At 45.0% G+C, this 22,009-nt stretch overlaps 1 protein-coding gene across 1 annotated transcript in view; it reads left to right on the top strand.

The window, feature by feature from the left end:
• lrp1bb (low density lipoprotein receptor-related protein 1Bb) overlaps nt 1-22,009 on the top strand; it is a 187,997-nt gene that overhangs the window by 74,956 nt on the left and 91,032 nt on the right. Inside the window, exons 22-31 of the mRNA XM_008282795.1 lie at nt 2,868-3,068; nt 5,368-5,613; nt 8,775-8,972; nt 9,667-9,871; nt 15,453-15,617; nt 15,949-16,193; nt 19,202-19,333; nt 19,511-19,738; nt 20,001-20,175; nt 20,504-20,598. Of these exons, the coding sequence (XP_008281017.1) occupies nt 2,868-3,068; nt 5,368-5,613; nt 8,775-8,972; nt 9,667-9,871; nt 15,453-15,617; nt 15,949-16,193; nt 19,202-19,333; nt 19,511-19,738; nt 20,001-20,175; nt 20,504-20,598 (1,890 nt within the window). The remainder of the gene's footprint in view (nt 1-2,867; nt 3,069-5,367; nt 5,614-8,774; nt 8,973-9,666; nt 9,872-15,452; nt 15,618-15,948; nt 16,194-19,201; nt 19,334-19,510; nt 19,739-20,000; nt 20,176-20,503; nt 20,599-22,009) is intronic.

Raw genomic sequence — 22,009 nt, 5'->3', positions numbered from 1 at the left:
TGATAGTTTTGGCACCGTGGACGCCCGGCTGAGCTGATGTGAGCTTGAAGGACACACAGCTAACGAGAGAAACCAGCTGATTGATTATCGGCTGGTGCACCACGCTGTGTGTGACTAATTAAAGAGAAGCTGGAAACAAAGGAGCTGCGTGTTGGTTACAAATCAACAGCCATCTAAAATAAATATGAACTTTACTGGTGAATTAAGCATGATGATCTGGAATTAGAACGTAGCCTGAGGATTGTTTTCTCTGTTTAAAGCCGTTCATCTGCTCGGACCTTCCCTCCACTTAACCTTCACAGCCAAAGCTGCTGCAATAAACAGACTGAATTAGAGACACTTTTCTCTCTTTTGCTCTTTAGAGGAACTCTGAGCCGTTTCATGAATGTTTTTTATTTTTTCATTGGTTATAAACTAAGCTGCCAAATGGCTCTCCTCCCTGACATGAAGGCTTCGCTCTGTGGTGGGCTCTGGAGGCTTCAGCGCTCCCCACTGTGGAGCCACGCAGGGACGTCTGTATGTGGTGCTTCGACCAATCAGGGCAGGCGGTTGAAATGGTGGCTTTAAACAGCCCGAGTACCCGAAGCCGACATCTACTGAGTAAATGTAAGGAACAGGACAAAGACTCAGCTGCATTCTGCCTTCAGAGCTTTCCTCTTCCCTTGAAGGTTTTTTTATTGGGAACGGAGGCAGAGCTGCATGTTGACAGGCCGGTTAGACCTCACAGTTATTATTCACTCCTAATTCTGCAGCGTCACACGGCTGTGCCTGGTTCAGCTGGTTCTGGCCGGCACAGGAGAGCACAGAACCAGCGCCGGAAATATGCAGACAAGGGGCCTTTTCTAGCAGTTCTGATGGCTAAAGGGACAAAGAGATGCATCACCGGTTTGTGAAATCAAACATAGAGGATAAAACACAAACAGTGAATACAGGGTTAGAAATAAACAACATGGAGCTCAATGCAACGATTACACTAAACAAATGTAGTTTATTTGTTAAGAAAATCTAGAACAGTGATATATAAAGTAATGGTTCAGTTTTATATAATCAGAAGCACTTTTTTTTTCTTTTTTGGGGAAAAGCATCGATGTAATCTCTCTCCCTAAACGATCCAGAGAAGCCCAAATTGGAGGCGTTGTGACTTCTACCCTCAAACTGGGGACTTGTGATGGAGAATTTCTCCCAAGTAGCAGCTAAAAACTTCTGCAAACTTCTATACCAGGCTGTCGAGGGACTTCAGGATTCATGTGCAGGTTTAATATAAGCTGCATGCTCATCTTATTACACGTTTCAGCTCCATCATTATTCACAACAATAATCAGCTGACGCATGAATCCAGCTCAGCAGCGAACACACAGTCTGCTGTGTTAGAGCGTAAATCACATAAAGACGCCAAAAACATGCGTATCTTTATGAATATAGCAGCCTTATATGAGAGAGAAAAGTGGAACACACACACAAACACAAAACCCAACAACTATGCATTTACTCATCTATTATTTAGAAAATAAATCTTCAGCCATATTTAGAGCGAGGACGAGCCGGAGCAGGATAGAAAGGAAGCCGCTCTGTAGGAGACCCGAGCCTGGATGTGCTGCTGCAGTTTTGCTGAATTAAAGATGAAACTTTTAGATATTTCAGTGGGTTTTTTTTTTTCTTCTATATTTGGAGAGAACATAAAAAATGCATTTCATACTCAAAATAATAAGCAATAGTTATGTCTAATAAACCCACTCAGAGGGGCTTTCTGCCCACGTGGGCCTCCGTTCCCTGAATAAAGTCCTGTTTTCATCATCATCACCTCACACACACACACACACACACACACACACACACGCACACACACACACACACACCAGGCTGAAGATGCGGGATTCTCTTTCTGTGTCATTCAAGGTGAAATTGCCAGCATCGGGCCCGGCTAATTCAATTACACAAGTGATTAACCACCTTGTCCGTGTGTATTACCCCAAACGCATCCCGACGCAGTCTGATTACACCTAAACCGGAGCATTCCCGGCCTCCGAGTGTCGGCCATATTTCACACATGGACGGGCCCTCGTTGTTATTTATGTAACCGCGGCGGCATCGTGTTCGGCTTCCTGCGCGCAAAGGGTTAAATCAAAAGTGTCACCGGCTGTATTTTCACAGGGAAAGCTTAGAAGAGGGATGAGGACACACACACACCTGAACACACACACACATGAACACACAACATCGTCCTCGGCGGTCGCTTCAGCCTCCCACGTCGGCTCGCGCTGATCCGAACCAGCGGGATCTCAAAATGTTCTGATGTGTTCTGATGGAGGGGGAGAGAAAAAAAAAGTCTAAATTGGAATATGTTGCGATACAAGCTTCACCTGGGAGAGCGAAGAAATGATGATCCAACCGGTGTTGTTTTCCTCCGCCCACCTCTTTCTCACTCAAGGGAGGGAATTACAAATTACACCCTGGCGCAGGTATCAGCGGGAAGAATATTGATCTTCTGTGGACTTTTTCATCAGATTGAACATTTAGAACAGGAATGAGAGGGAGTTTGTTGATTGAGGCCCTCCGGGAGAAAAAAGAAAAAGAAAAAAAAAGCCTGGTGTTTTTTTCTTGCTGCACCGTGTGTATGGTAAAGAAATGATAAAGGATGTGAGGAATTAAACATTTGTCCAGTCCAGAGGGGGGTAAATACAAGCACTGGATGTAGAAGTTAGATTTCCGTTCAGGCTGGGAGCTTTATTCCTGAGTCTCATATCAAACGGTTAAAACTCGTACGAACACTCACCGCATCGTCTGAACCGCGGAGACACTCGAAGCCGCTAATTCTCCAATTATGTGCTTAATAAAGTTAATGTTTGTCTGCCTTCACATCTCTGCAGGCAAGTGCATTACCAAGAGCTGGGTGTGCGACGGAGACATCGACTGCGAGGACCGCTCAGACGAGGAGTCCTGCGAGTCCGCCGTCTGCAAGCCGCCCAAGTACCCTTGTGCCAATGACACCTCCGTCTGCCTCACGCCCGACAAGATCTGCAACGGCAAAGTCGACTGTCCCGACCGCTCGGACGAAGGACGCATCTGCGGTAATGTTTGTCTTGTCTGTGCATTTAGTGACTTTCTTCAAGGTGTTTTGTTTTTTCATTCTGCGAGATGTGAATCGATGTCGACTGAAACACGAGCAGAAGGAAGTTGACACCAGAATGTTTTAGACCCAAGTGTACTCACTAAAAGTCTCATTCCACCAATGTGGATATTAACATGATCCCGAGGAGGCTTTGAAGGCTCACAGTCTGAATTTCACTTCATGCATCAGGTGTTTGATGGGCGCCAGTCAGGGAAGGCAGCAGGCTAAGCTAGGTAGCTCCTGTGTTCTGAAAGAACGTTGGGCCTTTCTCCAACGAGTTTGGACACTTGGAACATATAAATGTACAGTTTGGATTTTTTTCTTTATTGGTACCAAAAGAGGGCTGCAGGTGGATCAGTGGTTAGCATCGTCGCCTCACAGCTAGAAGGTCGCCGGTTGGCCTCCCAGTGAGGACACCCGGGATCTTCCTGCGTGGAGTCTCCATGTTCTCCCCGTGCAGCGTGGGTTCTCTCCGGGTTCTCCGGCTTCCTCCCACAGTCCAGAAACATGCTGAGGTTAATTGGTGATTGTAAATTGTCCGTAGGTGTGAATGTGAGTGTGCTTGGTTGTCTGTCTCTAAGTGTAGCCCTGTGATAGACTGGTTACCTGTCCAGGTGTACCTGGATGGATGGATGGTACCAAAAGGCTTTCCAGATTAACCTCTGACCAGCGTGGACAGCTTATCAAACACTCAACCGAAGGGCTTGAAGGTTGGAGATACTTTCTATAGTAGTTGGAAAAGATTCTGACAAGTTAAACAGCAGACAATTAGAAACAGCCGGAACGTGTGAGCGTAGCGATGGAAGCTAACCGCTGTTCTTCCTCTCAAGCTTCCAGAGCAGCGTTTTATATAGGAATCACTTTTAAGTGGAAAAGACCAAGAAAACTGTCAAAAATAATGACTTCTATGTGCTGGAACTTAGAACGGTCCAGTGCTCCGGCTGGGTTCGACTGTCTTTGATTGCCATTTTTTACTTTTTTTTAAACTTTTTTTTTGCAGGGATGTCAGCGTTGGAGCTCGAGTCGGTGGTGTTGGTTTTAGAGAAAATAAAACAACATTGACAATTAAATACAACACATTTGGATTAAAAACAAATTCTATTGTTTAAATACGTCCTGTTCCTCCTCATGATTCACCGCGTGGCTGCTCAGAGTCGTCACCGGAAATGTTGAGGCAAAACTTCCAGCTTTCACCTGGAGGGCACGTTACCTGCCGAAGCTTCTCACAACACAGCTGCTAACTCGCGCTTTACGTTTTCATCCTGTACTATACCGAGGGATGCTGAGAGTCTCCCAGTGGAGTATTTTCTACATCCTTTCCTTCCCATTCTGCAGCCCAGAACCCAGCAAGCATGCAGCGTCTGTTGTTTCAGAGACCAAACAGACAGAACATGAAGAGAACTCTGCCTTCCCGGCGATGGCAAATGTGCAAGTGTTTGTCCAACAGCCTTCAGAGGGAAGAAAAGGGATCTCCTGTGACTAGCTCGAGCCATCTAATCTCTTAAAGTGAGCACTGTAAACACCGAGGTTCATTTTCTAGAGCATCACTAAGCAAGCCTCGGGGGGGCCCTATAGGACCCTCAAGTGTTATCATAGCTGGAAGGAGGGCTTCTGCCTCCTCATACACAATTAGATTGTGTTCAGAGGGACCTTGAGGGTCTGATTGATCAGCAGGGCTCCCACCCGCCATTAACAACCGAGAACACAGCGTCCACATCACCTCGGGTTGAGGGAGTGCAGTTCTGCTCTTTGCCCACCTTGAAAAAAAAAACTAAAAAAACATTCTTAATCACGGCGGGAGCAGAGAGGCCAGGCCAGTTTCATTTTTTACCAATATTTTTTTCCATCTTTACTGGCAGATTCTAATAAGAACCAGGTGTGGAGGGCAGAAGAAACAGCTTTATAACAAGATAAAAGAGCAGGAAGCCAAGAAATGTCAGTCTTTATATCACTCCTGGAAAGAACTGTGTGTAATGTTCTTTTTCCTGCTTTGTTTTGAAACCAGTGGAGGAAATAAAAGTCCTTCACCCCGACTGGAATCCACACGAGCTGCTGCGTGAAGGCTCGCTCATTATGCAGCGCCTTCGTCTTCATGATTAGATCACGAATACGCTTCTTATGCTTGGCTTATGAGCTGCAAGTTGAAATGCAACTAGATCCTGGTTTTGTTTTATTCAAACATGAAACCTTTTGGATTGAAGTAATGGGTCTGTAGGAAAGTTCTCTTTCTAAGACTCTCTGGCCTCTCTTCACCCCAGACCTGTGCCTGGTGGCCAGAGGAGGCTGCAGCCACCAGTGCACCGTGGCACCGGGGAAAGGCGTCGTGTGTTCCTGTCCCCCCGGGCTTCACCTGGACTCCAGCAACAAGACGTGTGAGGTGGTGGACTACTGCAGCCGTCACCTGAAGTGCAGCCAGGTGTGTGAGCAGTACAAGACCACGGTGAAGTGTTCCTGTTATCCAGGATGGACGCTGGACCCGGACGGAGACAGCTGTCACAGCACAGGTAACAGAGCGAGGCCTTCTGATGTTAGTTTTAGCCACGCTGCCGGCCGAGGCCGTAATATTAAAGTCCGTCCTCGGGGACGCTGAGTCTCTGATTCTGAGTCTCTGGAATCACTGCTGCAGCGTCGGTGAGCGGATTCAAGTCTAACTTATTAATGCAAGACTCACACAAAAGATGGCTGAGAGTAAAAAAAAAAAAAGGAAAACCATAGAAGTCAAACCACAGAAGTGGAAGGTTGCTGTGTTCCTGTCTGGGCGTGCTGAACAATCGGAGAAGGTGACCTGGAGAATAGTAATAGATGGTGATCCAGAGAGCCGTCATGTCAAAGCCAATCAGCCTCAGACTTAAGGACGAGTCCTGTCTGTTTCTATCTGCGCTGACGCTGAGCAGAGGAAGCTCGTTCTCACCTCTCAGACTGTGAGCGCTGTGCTGCCTTATTCAGATGTGCACCTCGGGCCTAATGCTGGATAAACACTAATGTTTCACTGCAGTAGGATCACCTTATAAATCCAATCTTTCCGCTGTTGCGATTGCCGTTACTGAACAATCCATCGGATGAGATCGCTCAGAAACAACGGCTACATGCGTGCTGTTGGCTTGTCACATCCAGATTTATGGTCCTCCTTCTGATTGCTTGCTTCTCTATTTCACTCCAGGATTGATGGCACTTTCAGCTCTAATCTTACATTAACGCAGGAAAAAAAAAACAACACAATTTTCTCTGGAAGCTGATCTGAATTCTGCGGCTTCGTCATAAATCACTTTTTTTTTTTTTGCATACAAACACAAACATTCCAGTTTAATCTTGAAAAAGGTGTTATTGGATTCTTTGTGAAGTCCCGAGCAGACATCGACTCCTCGTTTTCCTTTTCACATCTCGCTAATAAAAGATATGTTCGCAAAAAAAAAAAACTGCAAATACAAATCCTCTCTCCAGGAGCATTGTCAGTCGTTTGCTTACAACACTGAAATATGTCATTGAAGCAAGGGCACCGTTTTAATTACATTTGTGTGCAAACATTTCTGTTCCCTAAAGTGCGGTTTAGTGTCGAGTGCTGTGAAGATAAGGCTCGCAAAAAGGCCCGTTTCTGAAATAGTCCGGGTGTGTGCGAGTGTCGCAGATTTGGAGTCTCAGTTTTCCAAACATTTCTCAGAAGAAGAGCTGCTCTGAAGGCAGAAATAATCTCAGTGATGGAGCTAAAGCTCAGCGGGCGAGGCCAGAGACGTCCGGCAGCAGCGCCGTGTGCCAGCTGTGCAGCCCGTCGCCGGATTTAGCAACTCCTCAGAAACCCTACAGCGTGCTTTTCTCCAAAGAGACGACTTACAAATGTATCTACTTCTTCAGAAAATGGAAAAATGTAATGTGTTAATTCCCAAAGTGTTTGGCAACAAATTGGTTTGGCTGCAGCTGATGCATATAAAACGTGGTGGCGTTCGGCAGCGCGATACGTCTGAAAGCGTGTCCTCTGCAGGCGGCGTCGAGCTGAGAGGAGGGAAGGTGAGCGGATGAAGTATAAGGAAGCAAATGAAGGCCTGATTGTTTAAATCCCCATGCAGATGTTCCCAGAACAAAAAGCTGTGATAGCATTAGCTCTGCTCTGTGTAGCCTCCATGTAAAGCGTGAACAACTGACGAGGCTAAACAGAATTTAACCTTCATTATTTTTATTATTGCCACCTCTGCTAGTCCCACTGTGACATATTAAGATGATCTCTGTGAAACAGGACCTGTGATGTCTGTTTTTAGCTGCCGTCTTTATCAGCAGGTCTCCACAGATGAGATGCAGCTCCACGCTTACGTTTGCTTTTAAATATTTCCTGCCAGCAGCCTGTTTGCAGGTGTTATGTCATCATCTTCTGTCTTATTTACAAGGTTATCCTTTTAAAAGCTTGATAATAATAGCAAAGAGGGAAAAGGAGCTAAAATTCTCAGGTTTTTTAGGTTAATAATGTGCTTTACAATAATATATTGCATTTTGACAGCGTTGCCTGTTTAATTAACTGTAACTGTCGTTTTCTATAAATCACATTTTCTTCTTTTAAAACGTATAAATGCAACCGTGGATTGCATAAATAGACCATAAAGATCAATGTGCAATGTGTGTTATCTTTATTATCTAGATTAGAGATCTACCAACTTAAACTGTGGAGTAGTGAGAGAAAAATAAATCAATAAAAGAATAATAAATACGATTCATTCTGCGCCGGCGCACAAACATGTTCCTACTGCGCACATTTTTCTGCACATATTTCCTTTGCTTTTAAAACAACATTATTAAACATTTATTTAAAAAAATTTAAAAATGGTAAAAAAAAAATAATTTAAAAAAATACAAAATATATTAAAACTAAATAAACAAAAAAAAGATATTAATAAAAAATAAAAAAGTATTTTTATTATTTAATTCATTTGCCTTTATATTTCTACTTTTATTAGCCTTTTCTTTTATGGATTCATTTGTGATTAATATTGCTTTATATTGCTACATTATTTATTTTTTATTTTATTTATTCTTCTTTTTATTTCCACTTTTATTTTATTATTCTTTTATTGATTTATTTTTGTAATGTAGCCTCTCACTGCTCCATACTGTATGACAGATTGTAGTCTAATTAATATATTTAAAAGGTAGGATAAATATAGATAAATAATTTAACTTAATGTAAAAACATGACATTAATTATCAGTAATATTTGCTGCTGAAGGTAAACTATTAGTGTAAACGGGTTGTTTTTTCTTGTTGTTCTGTTTAAACTGTCGCTTTTATCAGCAGCCTGCTGTTAATAGTTGTTCTTATTTCTGGCTCCAGAAAGCATCAGATGACAAAACAGTAATCTATTACTCTGTATGATGCACGAGCCTAAACATGAACCAGTTACCGTAGCTGGTGTTGTGACACGTCATGGTGAAGAACAGTCATTTTTGTGTTTATTGCTGTTTTCTTTCTTTAGCGTTTAGCGACGGTAACACTCTAAAGATGTGCTAAAGCTTTCCGTGTCATCACCAATACATCCCCGTCTCGTTAAAGACGAAGCCGAGCCGCAGTCTGCTGCTCGGCGCAAAACACGTTCTCACGTTGTCCAATACCTGATATCACACATTGTCAATTTATATATAAAAACAGAACGTGGTGCTTGTTTCCTGTGTCTCTCCATGACAAGATCCCTTCGAGGCTTTCATCATTTTCTCAATCCGGCACGAGATCAGACGGATAGACCTTCACAAGCGAGACTACAGCCTGCTGGTGCCGGGCCTCAGGAACACCATCGCACTGGACTTCCACTTTAACCGCAGCCTCCTTTACTGGACAGACGTGGTGGAGGATAAGATCTACAGGGGGAGGCTGTCCGAGACCGGCGGTATGCACACACACACACACACACACGCACACACACACACACACACACACGTACAGATTAGTTATATATATCTGGAACCTGCTGTGATGCATCGGCGGCTAAAGAGAATCATGTCTGGCTCGTTTTTCCAGAGCGGCTGTAGTGGAGGTGTGGCGCTGACAGTGATAATGTTCTGTTTTATTCCTCTGCCTCCACACACTCGGCTCTGATGCTCTGGGATGATATTGTCTCTGCCTGGAAATTTATCTGGGCTTGACCAAAGTTAAAAAAATACAGCAGGACCAGAAGTCTTCAGCAGTAGAGCATCTCCTGCTCATAAAGGCGTGAACCAGAGCTTCCTGTTTGTATCTCTGTGGGTGGCACTACATTTACCGAGTCCTCCTGCCTTTATGTCCCTCCGTGGTGCTGTAGGAATCGCCTCCTATCTGCACCTATTCCACCCTTTTCTGAGACAATCGTAAAAGCTCAGCCGTCTGAGGATAATTGTAAACAGCTGGATAGTAAATACAGTCGGAAACCCATTTACGACGCTTAATTGAACCCTGTGGAAAGCACTGTGTTTCTATATATAAAGAGCTTTCCTCGTGATTTTTCTGGCTTTGCTTTGACAATCTTTTCCTGTAAAGAGACAGGAGCCACCGCCGGCCTGTGGGTCAGCACACTCACACTTATTGTGTTGTCGATACTGTTTCAGGGGTGACGGGGATCGAGGTGGTGGTGCAGCACGGCCTGGCCACCCCGGAGGGTCTGGCTGTGGACTGGATCACGGGCAAACTCTACTGGATCGACAGCAATTTGGACCAGATTGAAGTGGCCGAGCTTAATGGAGATATGCGCACCACGCTCATCGCCGGAGGCATGGAGCACCCGCGGGCCATCGCTCTGGACCCGGGACAGGGGTACGTTTTGCACCAGCTCCCACACTCAGCTGTTATCCATCAGGCGCTGGAATTACTGGAATAAAGTGCAGCCCGGGTGTGTTTCTCACCTCCACGTGTGCCCTGATGTATGAAGACGTCGGCTGTGTTGGGCTCCATGAGGGCAGCAGCTTCAGACGCATTAATATCAGCTTGGCTCTTCGTTCCAGTCATGACAGCTGATGTTTTAGCCACTTCAGATGCTCTGCTGCCCGTTAACTCCTGCTCCTCAGGAATATTTGTCTGTAAAACACCCAAGACCTTTGAGTAAAAAGCCCGCGACGCGCTTTGTTCTTATTCGAATCATTCCCCTCTGGGCCCAATTTTCTAAATCATGTTGTTTATCCTGCTGAGATGCACGGAGCGGCTGTTGGTGGAGTGATCTGTGGCTGTGGAACGGCAGCCTTTCCTCTGCCCCACAGCCAGCCAGTCCACAGAGGACGTACAGTATGTGATGCAGCGGCCTGATTACTGACGCTTTGTTGTTTCTGTGGAGCTGCTGCTGTCACGAGCTGCTTCTTCTTCTTTTTTCTTTCTTCAGCTGGTAAATGTTGGAGGGTCGACTCTGACGTTACAAGTGTCCAGCAGGTCTGACTCGTTATTAGCCGCTGATGCTATCTGGGAGACTCTCATACTGATTCTTTTATTTGATTTATTTCTGATGGACAAACTGCCGTCCAGCCCTTTGATGGAGCAGACGGCTAAGGGGGACGCATTTACAATAGACAAAGATAAAAATACTCACCAACCGCTTTATTTCATTTTATTTATTTTGTGCTGAACCTTTTGTTAACGGGGGACAGGACTCATTGACCTTGTTCTTTCCACGGACGAGCAGCGGTCAAATCAACAGGTTACAACAATTTAAATAAGGTTTATGTCAAGATTAAGATTTAGAATCACAAAGCATACACAGCGCCCTCCATAGTTATTGGCACCCCGGTTAAGATGTGTTCTTTAGCTTCTAGTAAATTCATTTTTTTTCTAAATAATATCAGACCACAATGAAAAAAAGAGGAAAATTCAACCTTTAATTTAGGTGCATTTATTCAGTGTGAAAAAAATCCCACATTAAAAAATAATTCTTTTACATCAAATCATGTGTTCCACAGTTATCAGCAGCCTGGATGTTAACACTTTGTACAACCTCCTTTGGCCAACAATTCATTTAAGTTGAGTTGAAGGTGACATTTTTCTACAATTTTCAGTGTGACAGGATGCTTCTGCAATAAAAAGTGAATTTATTTTAAGGCTTTTAACACATCTTTACCCGGGGTGCCAATAATAATGGAGGGCGCTGGATGTTCCACGTCATCAGCTGCAGCAGAACTTCATTTACTTCATTAGGGATACACCAGTACACCAGTACACCAGTACACCAGTATACCAGTACAGACAGAGTTATTACTTTCACAAAGCTTCTGCATTTTTTGTTTGTTTGTTTTTCTGCTGATGTTGTCAGAAGGTGATCCTTCATGTTTGTTATTGGGGTCATAAAGAGCGGCGGCGTGCTGGACTGCATTTAAAGAGTCCCTCTGTTGTTATACAGCTTTTAATAAATGTGATGCATTAAACCAGCGCCCAGTAGCTGCTGGTTGGGATTGCATGTGGACATTATACAGGGCTGGTGAGTGTGTGTCAGGCTTGGAACATGCAGGACGTCGGTTACAGGATGCAGGCGTTGTAGGTGTCGTACAATAACACACGTCTGCCTTCTTATAACGGATTATATGTCGTCTGTGTGTAGCTGTTCTGTCTGTTCATGAGCAGTAAACAGTCAGACCGTCTCTGATTAAAAACACATTATGTTGCATCATAATTGTTCAGAAGCTAAAAACAGGCCGCTGCCGTCGGGATGTCCTTCCACGGCCGGTCTGTCGAGTGCAGCAGCGACTTTACTGTTTACTGTTAGTCAGCCTGTCATTGGTCAGTTCTCAGTGTGGTGGTTCAGTGACCACAGATGAACCCAGTTTTGGAGGGAAAGTGCTTTAATAAGGCATTAAGGCTCAAAGGATGACGTGAGTGTGATGGAAATGAGAAGTTTGAAATCATCTCTGACGTGAGTAACTCCTCCTCGGGGACTCGGATGTGTTTCAAGCGTATGAAAATGGAGCGCTCAGTGTACGTATGTGTTTCACTTTTATATTAGTCGCAGTTATTGAAGTCGTGGTTTTGGTGTTATCTACGTTTTCTGATTATACTGCGTTTTCCAAGAGGTTGGAAAATATAGCTGCGTACTTCTTCTTGTTCTGTTTCTTTGTGTAGTCCTACATGTGCAACTTCTGAAGGATTTCTTTGATGAATGACAAAGAATACAAAAAGAGAGAGACGACAAGTCAAGAGGACCAAAGCTCGACTCTCTGGATGCAGGCTGTTGGTATGAACCTGCCACCGGTCGCTCAGCTCATGGTCCTTTGTCCTGCCCTTCCTCTATCTGTCTGTGATATTTATTTTTATTTTAATCCCCTTCACTATAGAAGACAACTCAAATAACTCCTGGGCTACCGACCTACTGCACTGAAGCTCTGCACAGGGTTTGGATTGTGCAGTAACGCAGCCTTAGTTATTTTTCTGGTGGGTTTTTCATTTTAATGACAGTCCTCACTTCCCTCTATTCACCAGCACAATTCCCCATCACTGTTATGAAGCAACACCAGAGCTGCATCCTTTCCTTAGCTCCACCCAAGATGATTGCTTTAGTTTTATAGAAATCCAAAGAAGTGTTTTGTCCTCTAATAGTAGAACGATAGCAACGTGCAGCCAGACCGTTCTGTCCTACAGACTAATGGAGACCACCAAAACCACAATGCTTCACAAGAAACACGTCAAGAAGCTTGACCCCATGACCCCAGTGAGGATTAAGGTGTAGAGATGATGGATGGATGGATGTTTGGTTATGCTTTGGAAAAATATCCTGGTTTGGTTTGATTCACCTGATCAGTAGATGTTGGTTGCAGGTGAAAGCCTGCCATTGGCCGATGATCCCGCCGGCATCCTCGCCTCCTTCTGCTGTCTACATGTTACAGCTTCGTTCACAACGACAGCGAGCTTCAGGCTGCAGTCGCACTGAAACTGAAAGTTTAGCTCAAGATTCAGATCGTGTTGTCGTGCAGCTCCTCTAGTTTTTAGGATTTATCCATTTCATACATGGTGTTTGTCAGATGTTCCACAACAGTTCCAGCCTTCACTGTTCAGGGTGAACACCGAGGCCAAACCTTGGCTTGGCTCCGCCCACGGCGCTGGTTTAAAGAAAGACAGTGTTTTTGCCTCCTATAGCAGGATTCAGCCAGACCATTATGTGCTACAGGACGGGCTGAGACGGGGTCAAGATGGAGCCTTTCACATCCAGAGAGCTTCTTCTCCGTTTTTATCTGTTTTTTTGGTTACCAGGGCGATGAGTCCCACCCCATTAACAGGAGCACCGCTGACAACACCGGCGTTTCTCTGAAACATTTCTATTTTGTTGTTTTTCTGTGAGGTTTTCCTGCTTTTATCACGTTTTGTTGGCCTTTGAATGTTGTTTTAATGTACCACCGAGGCACCAACCGTTGCCCAGCAGCGGCTGCTTTAGGTCTGAAAAATGTGTTTCGAATTTTGTTCTGGGATAAGAAGGAAAAAAAAAAAGGAGACACTAGTCTGAGTGGTGTAGGGAAAAGCTTTTGCTGCTTGCCCCATTATCATCAGTGCATTGTGGCTGTGCTGGTTGATCAAGGCACCTGGGTGCAGACGGTCGGGATCAGGATGTGAGCGTGACATCTTTTATGCAGCTCAGGGTGCGATTACATTAGCCTGCCATCGCCCCGAACTCAACCTTGGAGGAAGGATGCTGTTGTTTCTGCTCTTTGTTTTGCATTTTGCAGGCCTGTGCTTAACATAGCGTCCTTTCATTATTTTGGTTAAAGAGATTTTTGAAGCAAGTGCCAAACAATTATGGAAAAAACACGTTTTTTTTCCTCCACACAGGCGTCATAATGTTTTACTGTACACACCAGCTCTGCTTGTTCTACATCAGGGCAGCAATAGAGACTTTTCTTCCGTATATTATGCAGAGAAAGTCCATCTGCATGACCCAGCGTCCACCTGATGTGAGCTGCTGCCTCTGGGTGAAACCTGATGTTCCTGTTTGTCCCTTGCGAGTGTTGTTTGCCGCCTCGGTCTGCAGGGAGACGTCACCTGTGCCGTGGAATCTGTTCCACACATGTGACGCATCCTCACGCGAGGCCGGCGATGATAGCAGCGTTGTGGCCGGAGGGCTTCCTGCTCCCTCGCTCGGCGAACGCAATTTACAGTGGGTTTTATTTTATGACACGGAAAGAAACAACACAAACAGTTTGTCTCCCAGGTGTTCCTGCATCAGCTGCTAATAATAACTCAGACCTTCTCCCCATGTGTGACTCTCCAGCTTCTTCTCCTGCTGCCGTAACGAACCAGACAGATTCTTCAGAACGCCGTTTGGCTTCGACAACATTTGTTTAAATAGAAATGAGATAAATTAGCAGCTTTAATACTGACAGTTACTGTAGTTATTAGTACGACTGTTGGGATGCTAGAACCACAGTTTGGATGGCTTTCTGCTCTCCCCATCCACCGGACCGGCGTCAGTATCAGATGATGTATGGCGGCGCAAATTAAACAAAAATGGAATCAATGTTCTGTCGGTGCGCTGCTTGTGCTTCACATTAGGTGCTTACTTTGGCTTAATGCAGCGGAGGACTAGCCAGTGGTTGTATACTTTGGCCAAGTATATTTCAGATTAAAGCAAAACCCAGACATTCCAAAAATCAATTTAACACTCTTAAGAAATGAGTAATCTGCTCATGCACTCTCCCCTATGGTTCACATTTGGGGGAGGATGACTACAGTACATTTCACGGCCGTACAGGGGAGGATTAATGGCTGCTTTTGGTGCCTAAAGGCGCATTTCCATTACAGCGCAATAATTCTAATCTAATTACTTGAATCCACTCAAAGGAGTGGGTCATTGATCAGGGAGGCCTTATCAAGTGAATAAGGCGATCGATCCGGACGAGGATATTTCTTCCTAACACAGTTTTGTTGTCGTCAGTATGTGATTTAAGTTTGAGCACCCATTTTCTCCTTGGTTCTGGATGACTTTGTGGACCCGGGCAGCACCGAGACGGCGTTTGGAGCAGGACTCAGGATGCTGCTGATGGTCACATCAATGACAGTGTTCATTTTCAGGCCTCATTGAGCTGTGAAAAGTCATAATAAAACAGATGGCCGCCCATTTCCAGGCCTGTCACAGATGTTGGTTGAGGGTTGCGCTGGATCGCCGGTGCTGTTGTTGGACAATAATCACCGCCACTGTCTGTGCCGCTACACACACAGTTACAGCAGCATTATATTTGCCATTACTGTGTTTTTCAGTGTTCTTGCTCTGACAAACAAGTGCAAATGGCTCGTGCTGTTAGACGATCTAACAGCCTGTTTTTGTGCATGTGTGACCAAAATGACTGCATTGTGTTTACTGCTGTTTGTCCTCCTGAAAGCAAACAGACAAAAGATGGATGCTAACTGCTGCCTTTGGCTTTTTTGTTCCAAGGATCCTGTTCTGGACGGACTGGGACGCCACCTTTCCCCGTATCGAGGCTGCGTCGATGAGCGGCGGAGGCAGACACATTGTGTTTAAGGACATGGAGATCGGGGCCTGGCCCAACGGACTCACGCTGGATCATCTGGAGAAGAGGATCGTTTGGACAGATGCACGGTGGGAGTTTTTATGTCGTGAGCAGACGCATTCACACCTTTTAGAACTTTTAATGCATGTGCGACATTAAATACTGCAAAGGAGTCGCCATCTTCCTGAGTAAACTTTTATCTTCTGGGTCTCTCGGTGGGCATTAAATAATGGAGGACATGTAATATTTAGAGGCCTTAGTACAATGGCCATCTTTGGTTTTAAGTGGGTCTTGAACAATTTAATAGTTCCATCAGCTGACTGGTGGGTCTCACTTTGATCTCCCTACATGCGCCGTTCCCTTTCAGAGCTTTAGGAGAGTGGTTTAAACTTTGATACGCTGCTGGTCTCTCTCCAACAGCTCCGATGCCATTTTCTCTGCACTCTACGACGGCAGCGGGGTCATCGAGATCCTCCGGGGCCACGAGTACCTGTCCCATCCGTTCGCCGTGTCTCTCTTCGGGGGCAACGTGTACTGGACGGACTGGAGGACAAACACTCTGGCGAGAGCCAACAAGTGGACCGGGCAGAATGTCACCGTTATCCAGAAGACGAGCGCTCAGCCTTTTGACTTGCAGATCTTTCACCCCAGCAGGCAGCCGCAAGGTGAGAAGAGTATTTCTGGCTTCGCTATTGGAGAGCAGACACTCACAGAAAGAGACAATGAACCACACAGGATCCTAGCAGGGCTTGTTTCCTAACAAAGAGCAGGGAGGCAACATGAGGAAGATCCTGGTGCTCATTAAGGGCTTTAGAGTCTTCACACTGGGTCGATAGAAAAACAGACATTCAGATTGAAAATTGGGCATAATCCTCCAGCACCGCTGGATATTGACTGACAATACATCCTCTTTTCAAACAGAATTCTGCCTCCTGTATCAGGAAGGGGGGGAAAGCATAATGTAATTAATTTCAGCTTCTATCTCTGCCTCCATTTGGCCTGTCAGTCAGCGAGCATGTGTCTGAATGAAAAAGGTACTCATGCAGAGAATTAGCTAGCTTAAGTTAATAGTACCTCTGGATGTGTTCTTCCTCACCATCCAGATCACTGTAATTGGCTCATACCACTATATTAAAGCTTTTTTTTAATTCCAAATATTCTTATTCTGAATAAAGAGACCTGAAAAATACGAGCCTCGTGTGCCAGTGAATAATTGCGGCGTATCCAATAAACAAAATCAATTAGCGACGTGGAACGTGCGCCGTGATTACTGGGAATATGTGAAATAATTCAGAGGCTTCATTAATATTCGCTCCTGAATCTGCGTCTGCATGGCGGCGGAATAGGTAATCAATTCTGCGAGAGGTTGAGTAAGCCAAGATTCTGACCGCGAGAAATACGCTGCTGATGTGGGATCTGACAGGAGGCCTACATGTGTAAGCCAATTTTCATTTGATATGCAGATCAGCTCGCAAGATAGAGCGCCAAGCTGGAAATTAATAGCAGCAAATCTGTTTTTCAATTGACTTCATTACGTTTTCCCCCTAAAATATGTCATTTGAAATAGATGTTGATTTATTCGTAAGCCATCACAATAAAGCGCTGGATAATGGGATATTTGGTGCCACCTGACTGATGGATGCGTCTCCGATTGGTTTCCTGCACGTTGCCAAGTATCACCACGATCCCCCCTCGGCTCGCTTCAGACGCCGCTCTGAGACGGGCTTTATTGTGGCGGTAATCGGGTTTACATCTGCTCAGTGACTCCACAGCTTCGCCAGCGTGTCATCACTTAATTTGCTTGTTTCCCGGCCGTACGTTCGTTCTCACGAGTGTTCACCACAGAGAAGTGTGAGCAAATGGGTTTCCACAGAAGACAGTCTGCGTGGATAATCCCTTCTAGAAGAGCTCAGCTGTGGGCTAGGAGAGCGTCGACTGTTATCCACTCCGGCCAGAACCAACGCCCGGAGATGTGACGCTCCACTAGACCCTCAACATCTGGACCAGAGGAGAACAGACAGGGAGGGGTGGGATGAAGATGGGAGACCTGAACATCAAGCTGGTCTCAGAAGCTCCACAGTGGAGCTCCACTGGAGGCCTGAGCAGTCTGTAGCTACAGAAAGGCAAGGCAATAATTACACTTGTGAACGGGGAACAAATGTGCAAATTAGGATGTTGATTAGCCGTCCAGGGCCCGGCAGTTCTGATGGATCAGTGGTAGATTAGAGACAGAGCTTCACAAAGAGACCTGCATTGATTTCACTCACATAAACACATTATTTTAACCAAACCAGGCAGAATTATTTGGACATTTATCACTCTTCCCCTTCCTGTATTCTCAGCCTTTTTTTTTTTTGACATCGTCGTCGATGCCTTCATATGCAGCGTTTTTCTTTCTAGCGTCTGCTGAGGAGGGTGGAAATAGCGCGTACATTTATTACTCATGCTATATTTTTGCTCCGAGCAGCGCGAGCACCTTTTATTTCCTCTTAAGTGAGAGAGTCAGAAGTTCAGCTGAGGACACATCAGATCTTTTTTGCTGCCCTAATTATCCCTGTGACTGTATGCAGACCTTTACATAAACACTAGATCCATCCCATGTATATCATTTAGATTGAAAATGAGTTTTTTTTTCTCCCTATTTTTAGGAACACAACATTCAATCCCCGGCGAAGGCAGCGGGCTCATTTTTTAATCTAGTTGCTGCATATAAATCTGACAGTTTAGAGCAAACACCTCGGCTCTGTTGTTGCTGTCTGTCATCCCTCAAGAGCATGATTCAGGTGGAAGCGGCGCTGCTCAGACGCCCGCCTATTAGCAAACTGAGTCAGCTGGGTGCTGTTTCCAGCTCGCTCACACTCTCTCTCTCTCTCTCTCTCTCGTTTATTTATTTATTTATTTTTATCCCTAAATGAACCACATTTGCGATGCGATGGGGTTCTCAGATACGCTGCTGAAGGAGCCCAGGAAATGAACTCTGAATGAGCTTGTTTGACATGAATCATCCAGAGTAGATCGAGAAATGGTCGTGTTTGATGCATGAAATGTGACTGCGGCATGATGGGAAATTATTGAACTGTGGGTGATTTTCTTTAGTCTGGCTGAGGTGATTTGTTCTGAATAGAAATTGTAAGGAGTAGAAATAACCCTTCACATGCATCTCGTCTGTATTTACTTTGCAGTAGGAAAAGTCAGCAGCTTTGGGTGTGAACACGACGTGTCCTGGTGCCCCGTGGTAGCAGGATAGCTGAGATACTGCCTCCTCTAGTCAATGAGGAGGAACTTGTTGTTTTTATTACTTGTTTCTGCGTCTCATAACCTCTTTGGTAGACATTCAACAGAAGAACAACCAGCATGTGCACAAGATGAGACAAACTCAGCACAACACAACTATTTTTCTCGTTTGTGACCTTTGTTGGGATTTCAGCGCCGGAGCCATGATTGCATGCTTTATCTCTCTGCCGCTGTACCGCGAGAACGGAGCTGTGATCGTAGCTGTTTTCGGCCATGCTGTATTTGTCTCCGTGTTGCAAAGTCAGACGAGCCTGCAAATGTCATGTTGGTGAGGCTGTCAGTGCCGCTCACGTCCACTGTTTATCCTGGACCACGTCTGCCTCCTTACGCTGCGTGTTCTGAACTCTTTTTTTCTTTCTGTTCCCTCTCATCCCATCAGCCTCTAACCCATGTGAAGAAAATGATGGACGTGGTCTCTGTTCACATCTGTGCCTCATCAATTACAACCGCACGGCGTCCTGCACCTGCCCGCACCTCATGAAGCTCTCCACCAACAAACAGTCCTGCTTCGGTGAGCGACAGCACCGCCTGCATTTTAAATGTCTTTTCCTTAAAGTGTCTGAGAGAGAATATATTATCCTGTGTGAAAAAACACCACCAAAAGGTTTTTTTTTATAATCATTTCTTCACCTGGATCGGCCAAAAAACATAATGTCTGGAATGACTGGTTGCTTCATTATGACACCAGCGTTGAAAAGGTTCCTGCTGTACGTGCGGCGCTCTGAAATCCGCGGCGTGGACATCGACAACCCGTACATGAACGTCATGACGGCGCTCACGGTTCCAGACATCGACGACGTCACCGTGGTGGACTACGACGCCCAGGAGGAGAGGATCTACTGGGCCGACATCAAAACCCAAACCATCAAACGAGCGTTCATCAACGGCACCCAGCTGGAGACCATCATCTCCTCAGGTGGGTGCAGGTTTCTCAGGTTTTTAATGTTTCTCTTGGACTGTTGTCTTTAATTACATGACAATAGATGTGATCAGTCAAACACATTATTAGTTATAATTTTCTCTTATATGACATAATTGAGTTAAAGTATTCGTCATCTGTTCCAGACCATCCATACCTTCACGTTGTTTACGTTGGATGTCCTGTAGCACCGGCTAGCTATTTACATGACTTTGTAAAGCACACAAGCATAAGCGCTTCTTCATGCCCTTCCCCACAGATATAGTGAACTGCCGCGGTCTGGCTTTAGACTGGCTTTCCAAGAACTTATACTGGCTCAGCTCTGAAAATGACGAGTCACAAATCAATGTGGCTCGCTTTGATGGCTCCCTGAAGACGTCCATCATCCACGGCATTGATAAGCCAAGGTGCCTTGTAGTGCACCCTGCCAAGGGGTAAGTAGATTAGAGCAGTCTGTGCACTTCATGAGCTGCCCACCTTCAGTCCACAGTGTTAAGAAGCCTCACCTGTACAAAGGAGGGATCGCCGCCTGGTTGTAAAGCAGCCGACGTACAAGCTTGAAATGTTTGTGCCGATTCTTACAAGGTGGTACTTTGGAACAAAATCCATCGGCTCACATTCAATTTGCTGTTCTAATTATATTAAAAAGAAAAAAAAATCAAACATAAAACAAACAAAGCATGCATTGATTATGTTGTAAGCCTCGTGATAGCTTGTGCCTAATTGGATTACTGCCTATTTTCTTCACGCCTTCCCACACAGAAAAATCTATTGGACAGATGGCAACACCATTAACATGGCCAACATGGATGGGAGCAACAGCAAGGTCCTCCACCAGAACCAGAGGGATCCTGTAGGTCAGTATCAGGGCTTTGGATCGCATACAGAACAGGACCTCCTATTTAGCTGAACTGGGTTTGAATATGGATAACCAGATTACAGCGTTTGATGATTTGTCCTGTTTACATCAGATGGTTTATCTAATGATGTGTGGTGGCCCCTCTGGTACCACAAATTCAAGATATAGAACTGAGCGTATCGCCTGGTTCTGGGTGCAGTTTAAGGTAGTTTAATTTAATAAAATCTTCCGGCGTCGACAGCTGCGCCCCTTCATGCGCCACTTTGCATCTGTGTTCGCTTCGTTCCAGATTCATTTGAAGTAATTCCCCCGTTTGGACCGTGATGTGACAAAGATAACCCAATAAAGACTTGACATGGACGTTACAATCATCCCAGTTTGTCCTGATCCATTCCAATCAGTCTGTGTGGATGTGCACGCGCCAACTTTTATATGTGATATTTGTAGCTGTTGACATTTATTCTGCATCAACCAGGATCAGACAGAACTTCCTCAGCGGTGATGTTATCTCGACAGACAAAGTCAAAGTCGCTCTTTGAGTAAAGGTGTCAACGTGACGGGTATAAAGGCTTAGATCATCCCATGATGGTGGAACCTACAATCCAAAGGTGAAATTGGAAAAGCATGTTAGACTTACATCCTTCATGGTTTCTCGTCTCAATCATGATCCTTCCATTTAAATCGAATTTAAAAGAAACATCGTCCAGTTTCTGCGCCGCTGATTGCGTGTCTGTCCGTCTGAGGACGTCATGATGTCTAATGAAGGCTGAAGTGATGCTCTGATGTTACACCTTGTTCTTAACAAAGCATCTCTCCGCTAGTAAAGAGTAAAAGGATCCGTCACGGCCAGAGCTGCAGCTTTTGGCTGTATTGTGGACTGCACATTGCTTCGGCCCACGCCGTCCCGCATCCATCTGCTAAAGGCTGCCGTGATGAGCTCCTGTGTTCTCGTTCACTTGCCTTTGTTGCCTTTGAAAAGCTGCAGCATTGTCCCGAGCCTCTCTGCTGGCTGCAGCGATTACGTCTTCCTCCCTCGCTGCTGGATTTCTCTTTAAAGTATTCACGAGCCCGAACGTGGAGGTGCTGCTGTTTATGTACCTGTAGTCTGTAGTGACATGTATGCAAATAGAAAGGGAATGCTCACTTCTGTTGAAAGGGCAAGCTTGTTTTGCTTTTTTTTTTTTTTGGTTTCCTGCTCAAACAGAAGCAACAAGAGAAGCAAAAGGTTTCATGTAGAATCCGTTTTTCTCTGGATTGGATGTTTAATTGAGATCTTGTGCGATTCTTTTGGAATAATGACGTTAAACTAATGTTAGAAACAGACTTTTTTTTTTCCACATTAAACTACTTTGTTGCGTGTGTTATTAGGAATATTATGATATGTTTAATGTCATGAAGAAAAGAAGGAC

Source organism: Stegastes partitus, unplaced genomic scaffold (genome assembly GCF_000690725.1).
Source record: "Stegastes partitus isolate 25-593 unplaced genomic scaffold, Stegastes_partitus-1.0.2 Scaffold286, whole genome shotgun sequence".
NCBI classification, from domain to species: domain Eukaryota; kingdom Metazoa; phylum Chordata; class Actinopteri; family Pomacentridae; genus Stegastes; species Stegastes partitus.
This window is presented reverse-complemented; position numbering and strand designations above follow the sequence as displayed.